This window comes from Accipiter gentilis, chromosome 9 (genome assembly GCF_929443795.1).
Source record: "Accipiter gentilis chromosome 9, bAccGen1.1, whole genome shotgun sequence".
Lineage (NCBI taxonomy): Eukaryota > Metazoa > Chordata > Aves > Accipitriformes > Accipitridae > Astur > Astur gentilis.
The window spans coordinates 8,004,817-8,014,552 of record NC_064888.1 but is presented as its reverse complement, the minus strand read 5'-3'; the positions used below and the strand labels follow the sequence as shown (position 1 = coordinate 8,014,552).

General features: G+C 50.6%; 1 protein-coding gene across 1 annotated transcript in view; it reads right to left on the bottom strand.

Moving 5' to 3' along the window:
- Window positions 1–3,107: 3,107 nt before the first annotated feature.
- The window catches only part of PAPSS2 (3'-phosphoadenosine 5'-phosphosulfate synthase 2), a 29,588-nt gene continuing 22,959 nt past the window's right edge, over window positions 3,108–9,736 (bottom strand). The window contains exons 8-12 of the mRNA XM_049810179.1: window positions 8,608–8,813; window positions 7,464–7,599; window positions 6,383–6,651; window positions 5,402–5,631; window positions 3,108–4,899 (exon numbers count right to left, since the gene is read on the bottom strand). Coding sequence (XP_049666136.1) covers window positions 4,758–4,899; window positions 5,402–5,631; window positions 6,383–6,651; window positions 7,464–7,599; window positions 8,608–8,813 — 983 coding nt within the window. The 3' untranslated portion in view covers window positions 3,108–4,757. The remainder of the gene's footprint in view (window positions 4,900–5,401; window positions 5,632–6,382; window positions 6,652–7,463; window positions 7,600–8,607; window positions 8,814–9,736) is intronic.

Here is a 9,736-nt window from a genome sequence, read left to right as displayed (position 1 = left end):
ATGCTGTGTCACAGCTCTGCTAGCTATCGAGGGAAGGTAAGCACTGAAAACGAGATAATGATGTAAAATGAAATGCACTGCAAAGTAAACCAAAGACTGCTGGAGGTGGCCATCAGAGAGTATCAGGTGCTGGTGCCAATTTCTGTTAAGTGCAGCTTTCTCATTGCTGTCCCTTTGTCTGGCATGCTGGTTGTGTAATGCAGCAGCTGGGTTTGACCCGATTTAATCTCCTTGGGTACCAACCATGGGGAGGTTTTTTAATAATTTAATAATTGCTTTGCTTTTTTTATATGGGGGTAAAAGGTCTATGGTAAATGCATGTTGCTCTAACACAAGGATGTAGGACATTAGGCATGCCAGAAGTACTGGGCTGTGGAAATCTAAAAAGTCTGGGGTGTGTGGAATGCTAATCCCACTAGTCACATTAGGAAGTGATGTAAGCCAGCGCTAGCCCTGGAAGAGCCCGAGTTCAAGCACTAGCCTTAAAATTAAACATGCAAATCGTGCTACTTTTATTGGAAGCTGGTTTCTCGGGAGGTTTGAATTATGTGTGTGCCTGATGCAGGTCTCCAGCTGTTCAGTTTGTTTTCAGTGCCTGTTCTGACTCCGACGTTCTCCCAGCCCCTCGCGGTAGCTGTTACACCTGAGAAAGGCCAGGCTGGTGCGGGCAGCCGAAGAACGCCATCTTAATAATTGGCTTTAACAGAATGAGTGCAAAGCGTGTTCTCAAGCAAATTTAAATGTCAAACTGAGCGCGCAGGAATAGGAACAAACCCTTCGCTGTTTGCAGATGCCGGGGGCATCCTCTAGTCCCTCCGGTTTGGGTGTTTCTCCAACAGCCTGGCTGTTTGCGTTGCTGGCTGGATCTTGCTTTTACCTCATGCCTGTAATGCATTGCTGCGGGTTCCAGGGACTGATTTGCAGAGGCGCAAGAGGTTATTTGTAATTGCCCCTGAGGACAGTTCCCGCAGCTGGAGTGCGACTTCCACTTTTCCAAGGAATTTTCCATACTTTCCTGCTCCTGCTGCTGCTTTTGGAGCCTGTCAAAGTGCAGATCCTCCTGGCAGCTTGCTCAAAACGCGGGCAAGCGGCAGGGTTTGTCATGCAGGAACGTGGCCGCTTTCATTCCACGGTCTCCAGGGGCTTGGTCCAGGCTCCTCGTGGTTTGATCCTGCCTCTCCTTAGCGCAGGGACAAGCCTAACCCCTCTGCTGCCGCTCGAGGGCCAGTTGCCCAAACGGAGCGGAGCGTTGTTTCACAGGCGTGTGCTGAGGCTGATCTAGTCTCCAGCGCTGAGCTCTGAGTTGTAATGCCAAGTGTCATGTGAAACAGGTCTTTCTTGGGGGTTTAAAGGTGGAATCCGCTGGCAGGAAGAGGCGTAGACATTCCCAGCAGCCAAATAATGTGCTTAGGAGCTGTTCAGCCGTAGCAGTCGGCAGCAGGTACTGTGTACAGTACAGACTGTACCTAAATTGTCCCTGGGCTGTATCTTGCCAGTCTGATACTGCAGCGCAAACAGAAATCTTTGGAGTAGTCTTAAGTAACAGGTAAATAAATGTGGTGTCTGTTTGCTCTGTGTCTTCATTGATTTGTTGTCTGTAACCTTTGCCAGTGTGGCCATGTTTGAATTCTGTAAATACAGCTCTTTTTTTTTGCTTTTTTTTTTTTTTTTTTGAGACTGGCTTGGGCAAGGGTATCTTTTCCCTGCCTGGTGCTTGGGAAGCCTGGGATGTGGCAGCTAGGCAGCCAAGGGAGAAACCCAGGGTGCTGCGGGGGCAGCTCTGGGCGAGCAGGGTGCCGGGAGCCCCGGCAAGATGAGCAGAGGGCACAGCTAGGGCAGGCGCAGGCCAGTGGCCGAGGGCCTTTGTCAGTCCCAAAGCGAGGAGACACGGGCTCTGGTGTCCTCCGAGACCCCCAGCCCCTTTCCAGCAGGTCTGCGGGGAAGAGACCGAGTGATACAGCATCATCCCTTATTTCTGCAGGGTTTTAGCAGCTAAAAGGTGCACAGAAGACAGCGCAGTCACAATGTTGAAGTGTGACTTCTTCAACGCTACACAGTCCAGACAGCAAAAAAGGTAAATTAGATGAGGTTTCTGAAAGGACACAGGCTCCGTGGACAGCCTGGCTGCTCGCTGAGCGTGCGAGGCTGGAACCAGGCAGGGGCTCCCACTGCTACAGACCTGTCACAGCCCCAGATGAACCACGCGGTTGTAATTTCCCCCCAAAAAATTACAAAGTGAGAGTTAGGCACATGTATAAATATTTATTTGTACTAAAAGTGAGTGTTTTGTAGCAGAGTATCAAGTTCAGAATATATTAAAATCATGAGATGCATCAGCTGAGGTACAAATTCCAGTCTCATGTCTTTAATAAATACATTATAAAAAAACTAGTCCACATACTCTAGGTTTATCAGAGGTAATCAGTACACTACACTATTTTAAAAGGATAATACAACATTTGTGTTTTGCTGTAACCATTTGGATTTACTGTGGGGGTTTTTCTAACCTTTTGATTATTTTAAGAGGAGCTGCGACAGCACTATTTCACTACTTAAAAATGTCAAATATTGCAATTTGCAAAATTTGAGTATTGCTTTTGTCTTCCAGGTCCCTGCCAGAGGGCCTGAGTGTAAAAGGCACTGGTGCTAGTGTGCTTTCAGCTACTTCCATGGGCATTGCAGCATTTTTCTTGAGGTATAATACAGCTTTGGGCTCTTCGCTCAGGATACTTTAAAAAAAAAATAATACAAAAAAAAACCCTAAAACAGCTGCCAAATGGAAAAACCTTTTTGCAAAAATATTCCCAATCACATACGTAGTGTCAGACCCTGTACCATGGCCACAGCAAAACAGGTTTTAGCTTGCGAATGTAGCTCACTAGCCTAAGTTACAAGCGGAAGCACGATTGTTTTTACTGAGCGTAGATCCATCTGTAATTAAAACTGAAGTACAAGAAGAGGAGAATGCTATTTCCATTTCATTTGAAACACATTCTGACCGGTCCTCGGGCGTCTACTAAAAAAAGACGGGTACAAAAAAATCATCACTTCAGGTTGTTGCAGTAACTAACAAACAAGTGCATAGCCGTCTTCCCCCCCTCCCCCCCCCCAAAAAAAAACCCTCACACGAGTGTGGTGGCCGGGGAGGCAGCATGCTCCTCGCCACCAGCACAGCGGGGCCGCAGGATCAGCCCTTTCCTTGGGAAAGCCTCCCCTGACGGCAGGCAGGATGCCAAGGGGCAGGCAGGTGGCTGGGGGTCTCCCAGGCACCCAGGGTGTTGTGCTCAAACCTCGACCACCCCCAAGACACACGCTGGTCCCGGTGGGACATGCTCAGGGTGAGACACGGATGGGACCAGGGAAAGCTTCGGTGTTCGGTCACGCCGCTTGGCCCCATTGGAGGTCACCCCAAGAGCTGCGAGTCAGCAGAAAAGCCTCACATCACGCACAGCAGCAAAGTCCACTTCGGGGAGGAAAAAAAAAAAGAAGGCAAGGTCTGCAGTAACTTTCCACCAGCCAGAGCCGAGAGCAGCACCAGCCACCGGCTCTTGGCTCGGCACCATCGCCCCTCACACAGCAGCACCCCACATGGCTGGGGGGGGGACCCAAGAACTTTTCTGTCATCCTCTGGCTGTCCCCCAGCTGGAGCCAGCATCACCATCCCGCAGGTACAAAGTAAAATCAGGTCACCTGTACCCACGCAGGGCTACGGGTATGGATGAGGGCAAGCGCTTGAGCCATCTCTCAGCTGGTTTACCAGGTACAGCCGCTCAGATCCACCTCACACCATGATTTTGCTGTTTCGCCTTGAATTCACCTTTCAGAGGAGCGTGGTCAGAGGAAAGGGGGATCCAATCCCACCAGGTGGGAGGATACCCACGAAAGCAGGTAAACAGCATGCCCAGGTTTCGCTTGCTGCCCTGAGCTTTCTCAGAGATCTCCTGGACTTTACAGTGCCTCCCAGGACAGCTTCCCCCGCCCATGGGCCTACCAGGCTGGGAGCTCAGGGATCGCCATAGCATTGTCCCTACAGAAAGCTGAACTCAGAGCACCAGTATCACTCAGCCCAGGTTTTGTTTTGACCAGAGAGGTCAAGCAGGAGGAACTAAGGAAGAACAGTAAGAAATTGTCTTGGCCACAAGGAACTGGTGATAGTCAAGGCTGATGATTAAAAAAAAATCCTTTTAAAAAAAGGGCATTAAAAAAAAATCCTGCTGTTAGTTAGCAAAAATTGTCAAAGGCACAACCTGGAGGGCAGTGACTGGATCCAAGCACTGAGTGCCCGTTTCCCCTTCCCACCCTGGCAGCAGCAACTGCTCCTGCCTCTTTGGGCAGTGCTGGGCAAGGGGTAGCGGAAAGGCACTTCTTCATTTTTGCTCCACGCAGGGGACAGACGCGTTTTTATTCTGGTGCTGAGGTCCCAGCTCTGGACTGGGGGCTGGTGCATGGCCCTGGTGGCACCAGAACAATGCAGCTGGCCCATCCAGGGGCTGTGCTGAGCTTCCTGCAGCCACGCTCAGCTGGGAATGAAGGGCCCGCTGCCCTTCCCTTCCAGCTCCAGTGGGACGCTTCCAGCAGCTTCAAGGGGAGAAGGACCAGGCTCAAAGTATTTCTGATTAGTAAAATACTCTCTGACCCAGGTAGGAAAATCCTACAGTCAGAGCATTGGAAATGCCACGCAAATGATCTGTGTCATAGGGAATCAATCAATCATTGCTCACTCTTAATACAAGTATTTCTAGGCAGGAGGAGTAGTGTTAATTATTTTTTTCCAGCGACTGGTAGTACTCGGTTAGGACTTTCCAAGCTTTGGGGGCCATGAAGCCATCTGGTGGGTTTTCACCTTCACGAGCAAGCTTCCTCATGCGTGTTCCCGAGATGAAGTCGAAATCGTCGTGCCTGTGCAAAACAGAGACAGGGGTGAAATCAGCACAACCGGCCCGAGTCGTCCCCAGCACAGCTGCTCTGCCGTCCCAAGCATGTGGTTGGAAACCTCCCGGCATCGGCGGCACGCACCAGCGGCACCCGCCCGCGGCTTCACGCCTGGGCTTACAGTCAGTAGCAATGGGGTTCCTCTTTCGAGAGGAGCTGGAGTTGTACATAACATGCTTCTCCAGCTGCGAGAGGCTGTATTTCTACTGCCACTTAGTCCCCAAACTGTTTCTCATCCTCCCTGGTGGCTACAAAGGCGCATCTTTAGCTTCACGTGACCTATCCTTGACACGGTGTCAGCTTTTGGAGGGGGCAGTGGGTGGCTTTCACAGGTTCTTCCCCCATTTCTCTCCTCAAGAGGAACACCAACTGCTGTTCCCTCTCCCCTGGCAATCCGCAAGCCAGACACGATCGCAAACCGCATGTGCTGTGTAGGCTGAAGAAACGGTGATGCTGCTGCCTGTGTTACCTTCTTGGGTCATAAAAATCCATTGCCTTTTTCAATTTATTGTAAGCAGCCACCCGGAAGGGGATGATTTCCACCGAGGTCAGGCCTGGCGCCATGCTGAGGACCTTCCCTCCCTGTGTGGGCTCGTAGAGGTCCTTCTTGGTCTCGGGGTGAGGCATGCCTGCAGGGTCACGCCCCACGATGTAGAAATTGGCCCCGGCAATCATGCGAGCTCGGCAGTGCCACTGCACCTGCAAAGGAGAGACACAAGGAACACTGGCTGAGGGCTGAGCAGCAACTAAGCCGCCCCTGCCCTGGGCTGCAAAACAGATCCTGGTGATCCACACACAGGAAGGAAGGAAGGAAGGAAGGAAGGAGACGCGTCAGCAGCCTTGCCGCAGTTTCTCACAGCGATCAGGCCACTCAGACTCATCTCCCACTGATGGACCCGATGCAACATCACGGTTCTCCTAAGGACACGTATTTCAAGGGAAACACTGGGGATGGGAACTGGTCTTGTTCCAATTTGGCAGCAGAGATAGTGGTTTGCTTTTTGAACATGCAAAGACAGTGCCCACTAGCCATTGAGACCCGCACAGGCAAAGGCTGTCCACGCATCCCTCTCCTTCCTTCTCCAGGGGAGGTTCAGTGTCTACCTCTTTCATCCCACTGATTTAGGGACAGAAGGGAAGCCACTGGGAGAAAATGAATGAGTGTTCCTGCCCAACAGAGAAAAAGGTCACAGCAGTGACGTTTGTTTCTAGCCCCCTTCTCCCCAGCTCTCCACACAGCCTGTGAGAGCATGGGAGCCCATGGAGCCGAGCTCTGCCGGGAGACAGCTGCCGTAGCAAGCTGCAGGCAAACCATGGTGGGAGCTAGTAGCGATGGAATGGCTACCAACTCGCCCGTGGCTCTCTGGAGCTGCGTGGGCAAGCTGGCAGCAGGCATCCCCATGGACAGGCTTCATGCCTTGTTGTGGTGAGCAGCTGACGCCTACGTTACCTCTGTGGGGCCAGCATAGAGCATGGGAGAGGGGAAGATGGCAACGATGGTCGACTTGGGGTCCAGGACTTGCTCCTCCAGCACTGCTGCGTGCTGCTTCATCCGCCACTCCAGCGGGACATCATCATCTTTGGTCCATCCTCCCAGGGGGTGCAGGAGAAGCACAGGGTTTTTGTAACCCCGCTCCAGAAGCTGGCGCCGTGTGTCCTGCATGAGCAGGGCATGCCCGTTGTGGACGGGGTTGCGCAGCTGAAATGCAAAGACAGCATCTGAAAGGGAAAGATTCAAAGGGTCACAGGCTTGTGCTGACCATCAGACCCTGCAGCTTCATTTACACACTATACATTTCAGCACGGTCATAAGATATGTACGTTGTTAGATCTGTGTCCTATCTTCATGTGAGTGAGGCCTTTAATACCTTAGATGAGTGTTTCATACATGCACAGTGTCTCTTCATCACTCTGCCAAGTTTATCTGCATCGCACATCCTTCCTCTGGGGCCAATTTCAGCCCTATCAGTTCTCCTACAATGTTTTTACACGCCATTGGACACCTCCACCGAGTTCCCTGACTTCTTAAGTGACCTGCCACCTCTCCAAGCTACATGCCACAGTCAGGAAGACCAACGATCTCTCCCCAAAGTGAGGGTGGGTGTCTGACGCCTGCCAGCCTGCGGGGATAGGCACCTGGGAGAAGACACCTGAGCGTGAAGGTCAAGCACATCAGCACAGGGCTTTAAATGCCTGGCGTGCAGAAAGAGAGCTCTGACCTGCCAGGGAGGACACAAAAAGGACACTCAGACACTCAACGCTTTCCAGTCCCATGCTTGGAGAGGCCTATTGAGGACGAAGCCCATCACAAGCACCATCCTTTACCAAGGAGACCCTGCGCCACTTTTTGTGCCATGCCCTGTGCCCCTCTTACTGCTCACCCCACCTGAATAGTCCCATTTTGGGAGCACAGAGAAGCAATTTGGCAAGTGCTGTGAGCTTGAAAGCAAGTAATCACAGTTCACACAAATCTCCTGATGCCATGTAGGGCAAGAAGAGCCATGTCACTGGTGCTAACCCAGGGCACTCACCAGCATTCATTTCTCTGAACTTCTGCTTGAGAGCAAGCGGTGTCAGGCGGTACTGGTCCAGCCCATCATTCCATTTGATCTTCTCCAACACGAGGAGGTCTCCACCAACCAGCCAGTCTCCACTCTCCATCACCATCTGTGAATTATGCACACATGCATTACAGAAGGGGACAGCAAATATCTCCTTTTCCCTTTCCCAGTCTCCTTTGAAAAGTGTTAGGCTTGACTCCCCTTTGCAGGGTGATCTTCCCTTCTTGTTCAGCACACTGTAGGTGGACAACATTCTTACAGGGACCACGTGAACTGAACATGCTGAGCAGTGCAACCCCATAAGATGAGGCATCAGTAACCAAGTCCCTACTACTGCACCCATCTGGGTGCTGGACTCCTCTCTGGCAGCCAGGGGTCTGCAAGTTATGGCACAAGACCTTCCTCCACCTCACTCTTTGATCTCTCCTCCTGGGAATACGCAGGAGGAATAAGCCTGTTGCAAGGTGAGCAACTGCTGCTGCACAATTTAAAAAGGTATTTTAAGGTAGGGGAAAAGAATTAACGCAGTTTTAGCCTTTTTAAGCAGACAGCTCAAGTCACTCCGTGTAACCTGGAACTCTCTGTTTCTAAGGGACGATGTTCTTTGTACTGCCAGAGAGTAAATGGGAAGAGATAAGCTGCAAAAATATAACACCCTTGTTGGCTGCCTGTACAAACAGCCAAATTGAGGAGTAAAACACAGCTAAAAGGAGCACGAGTCAGTGATCTGCAGCATTCATGTTTGGCAGCATCACTGAGATCGTTACACCCCAAGCGCCAGAAAACTTTGAGGGCTAAGTTGGTGGTCATGTAGGCACACTGGTGAAGATGAGTGAATGAAAGGAGCAGCTCCTCAGCAGCATGCTCGTTTTCCCTTTCACCTTGTGCTTGTTATCTGATGCTCTTGTTAAGCAGCAAGTGCAGCATTAACTCACAAGCCTAAAAATTCAGTCCTGCCTGCTTGGGACACAATGGCTCCCAGCAAGAAGCTGGCATTGGAGAGCAGACTGGACACCCACAGCCCTCGAAACCTTGGAAAGGTTCAGGTCTCCTGCCCCTGCCCGCATTTCCCATCCTGGCCAGGCTTCCCAGAGCAGCAAGGGGACAAACCTACTTTGACATGCGGGTGCTTCGCGCAGGTGGTGCCCCAGACACGGGCGCATCGCTCCTCCTTCCTGTGCTCGAAGTACTCGGGGCTCTTCAGGATCGCCACCCTCCGTCCCGCGTAGCTGAGAGCCAGTGCCTCGCAGCCCTCCAGCTTCTCCTTGTCCTCCGTGGAGATCGGCAGCACAATGGGGATGCTCAGGTTGACAACACCATCTGGCAAGAGAGAGGGACGATTTTAATGTCCTCCAGTCTTGGGCACTGGTCTTGGGCACCGAGTAAACAGAGGTTTTCAGAGGCACACATTCTCCCTTTGGAGAGCCAAATTTTGCAGGACTAGCTCAGGGATTCACCATCAGCCATGTAAATTTATTCACTGCCCCTTTTTTTTCTGCACTGTTAACAAATAGCAACGTTAGTGGAATGCAAAAGCTCCTCATCTTTGGGCCAGAGATGTCTCAAAGACACCTGGAGCATTTCATTACTTTCTGGACTCTTTATCTCCCTGGAAAGATTGGTTCTTCTCCAATTAGCTTGTAAAGTCTCTTCAAAAAATTTAAACATACTTGGAAAATGCTACCCTGGATATAACCCCTACCTGGCTCCCTGCCAGGAGAACAACCTCTATTAAGATGGCTCCAGCTTGGTGTTCCCTGGGACACGTCATTCCCTGCACATCCCCTGAACTGCCTCTTCCAACAGGGAAAACACCATCACACTTTGCTTTGTTTTTTTCTAGATATCTCTATACTGTTACTCCTCCTCCTTTTTATCTCTGCAGAGTCCATTTTTAATCTATCTTCTCTGTGTGTACAGCAAGCCTACATTTGCACACGTAGCTTCTAATTTCAGTGTTGTCCCTAAATACCTAGAAGTCATGTTGGTTTTATCCCCACTCCCTCAGTTTCCCAGTCCTCCACTAAGGTCCTCCCATTTCTCCTTGGATATCCCAGTATTAATATAGAAGAATCAGTCTCTCCCATAAGTTTCCATTCACAAACATGAACGAACAAATCACCGATTCAATTTGTTCTGATCTGACTGAAATAATTTTGGATCCTTGAGAGTCTTAATTTGAGGATTTTGACTATGATGTAGATTTTTTTAAAATCTTTATTAAAATGTTTGCATTTACTTTT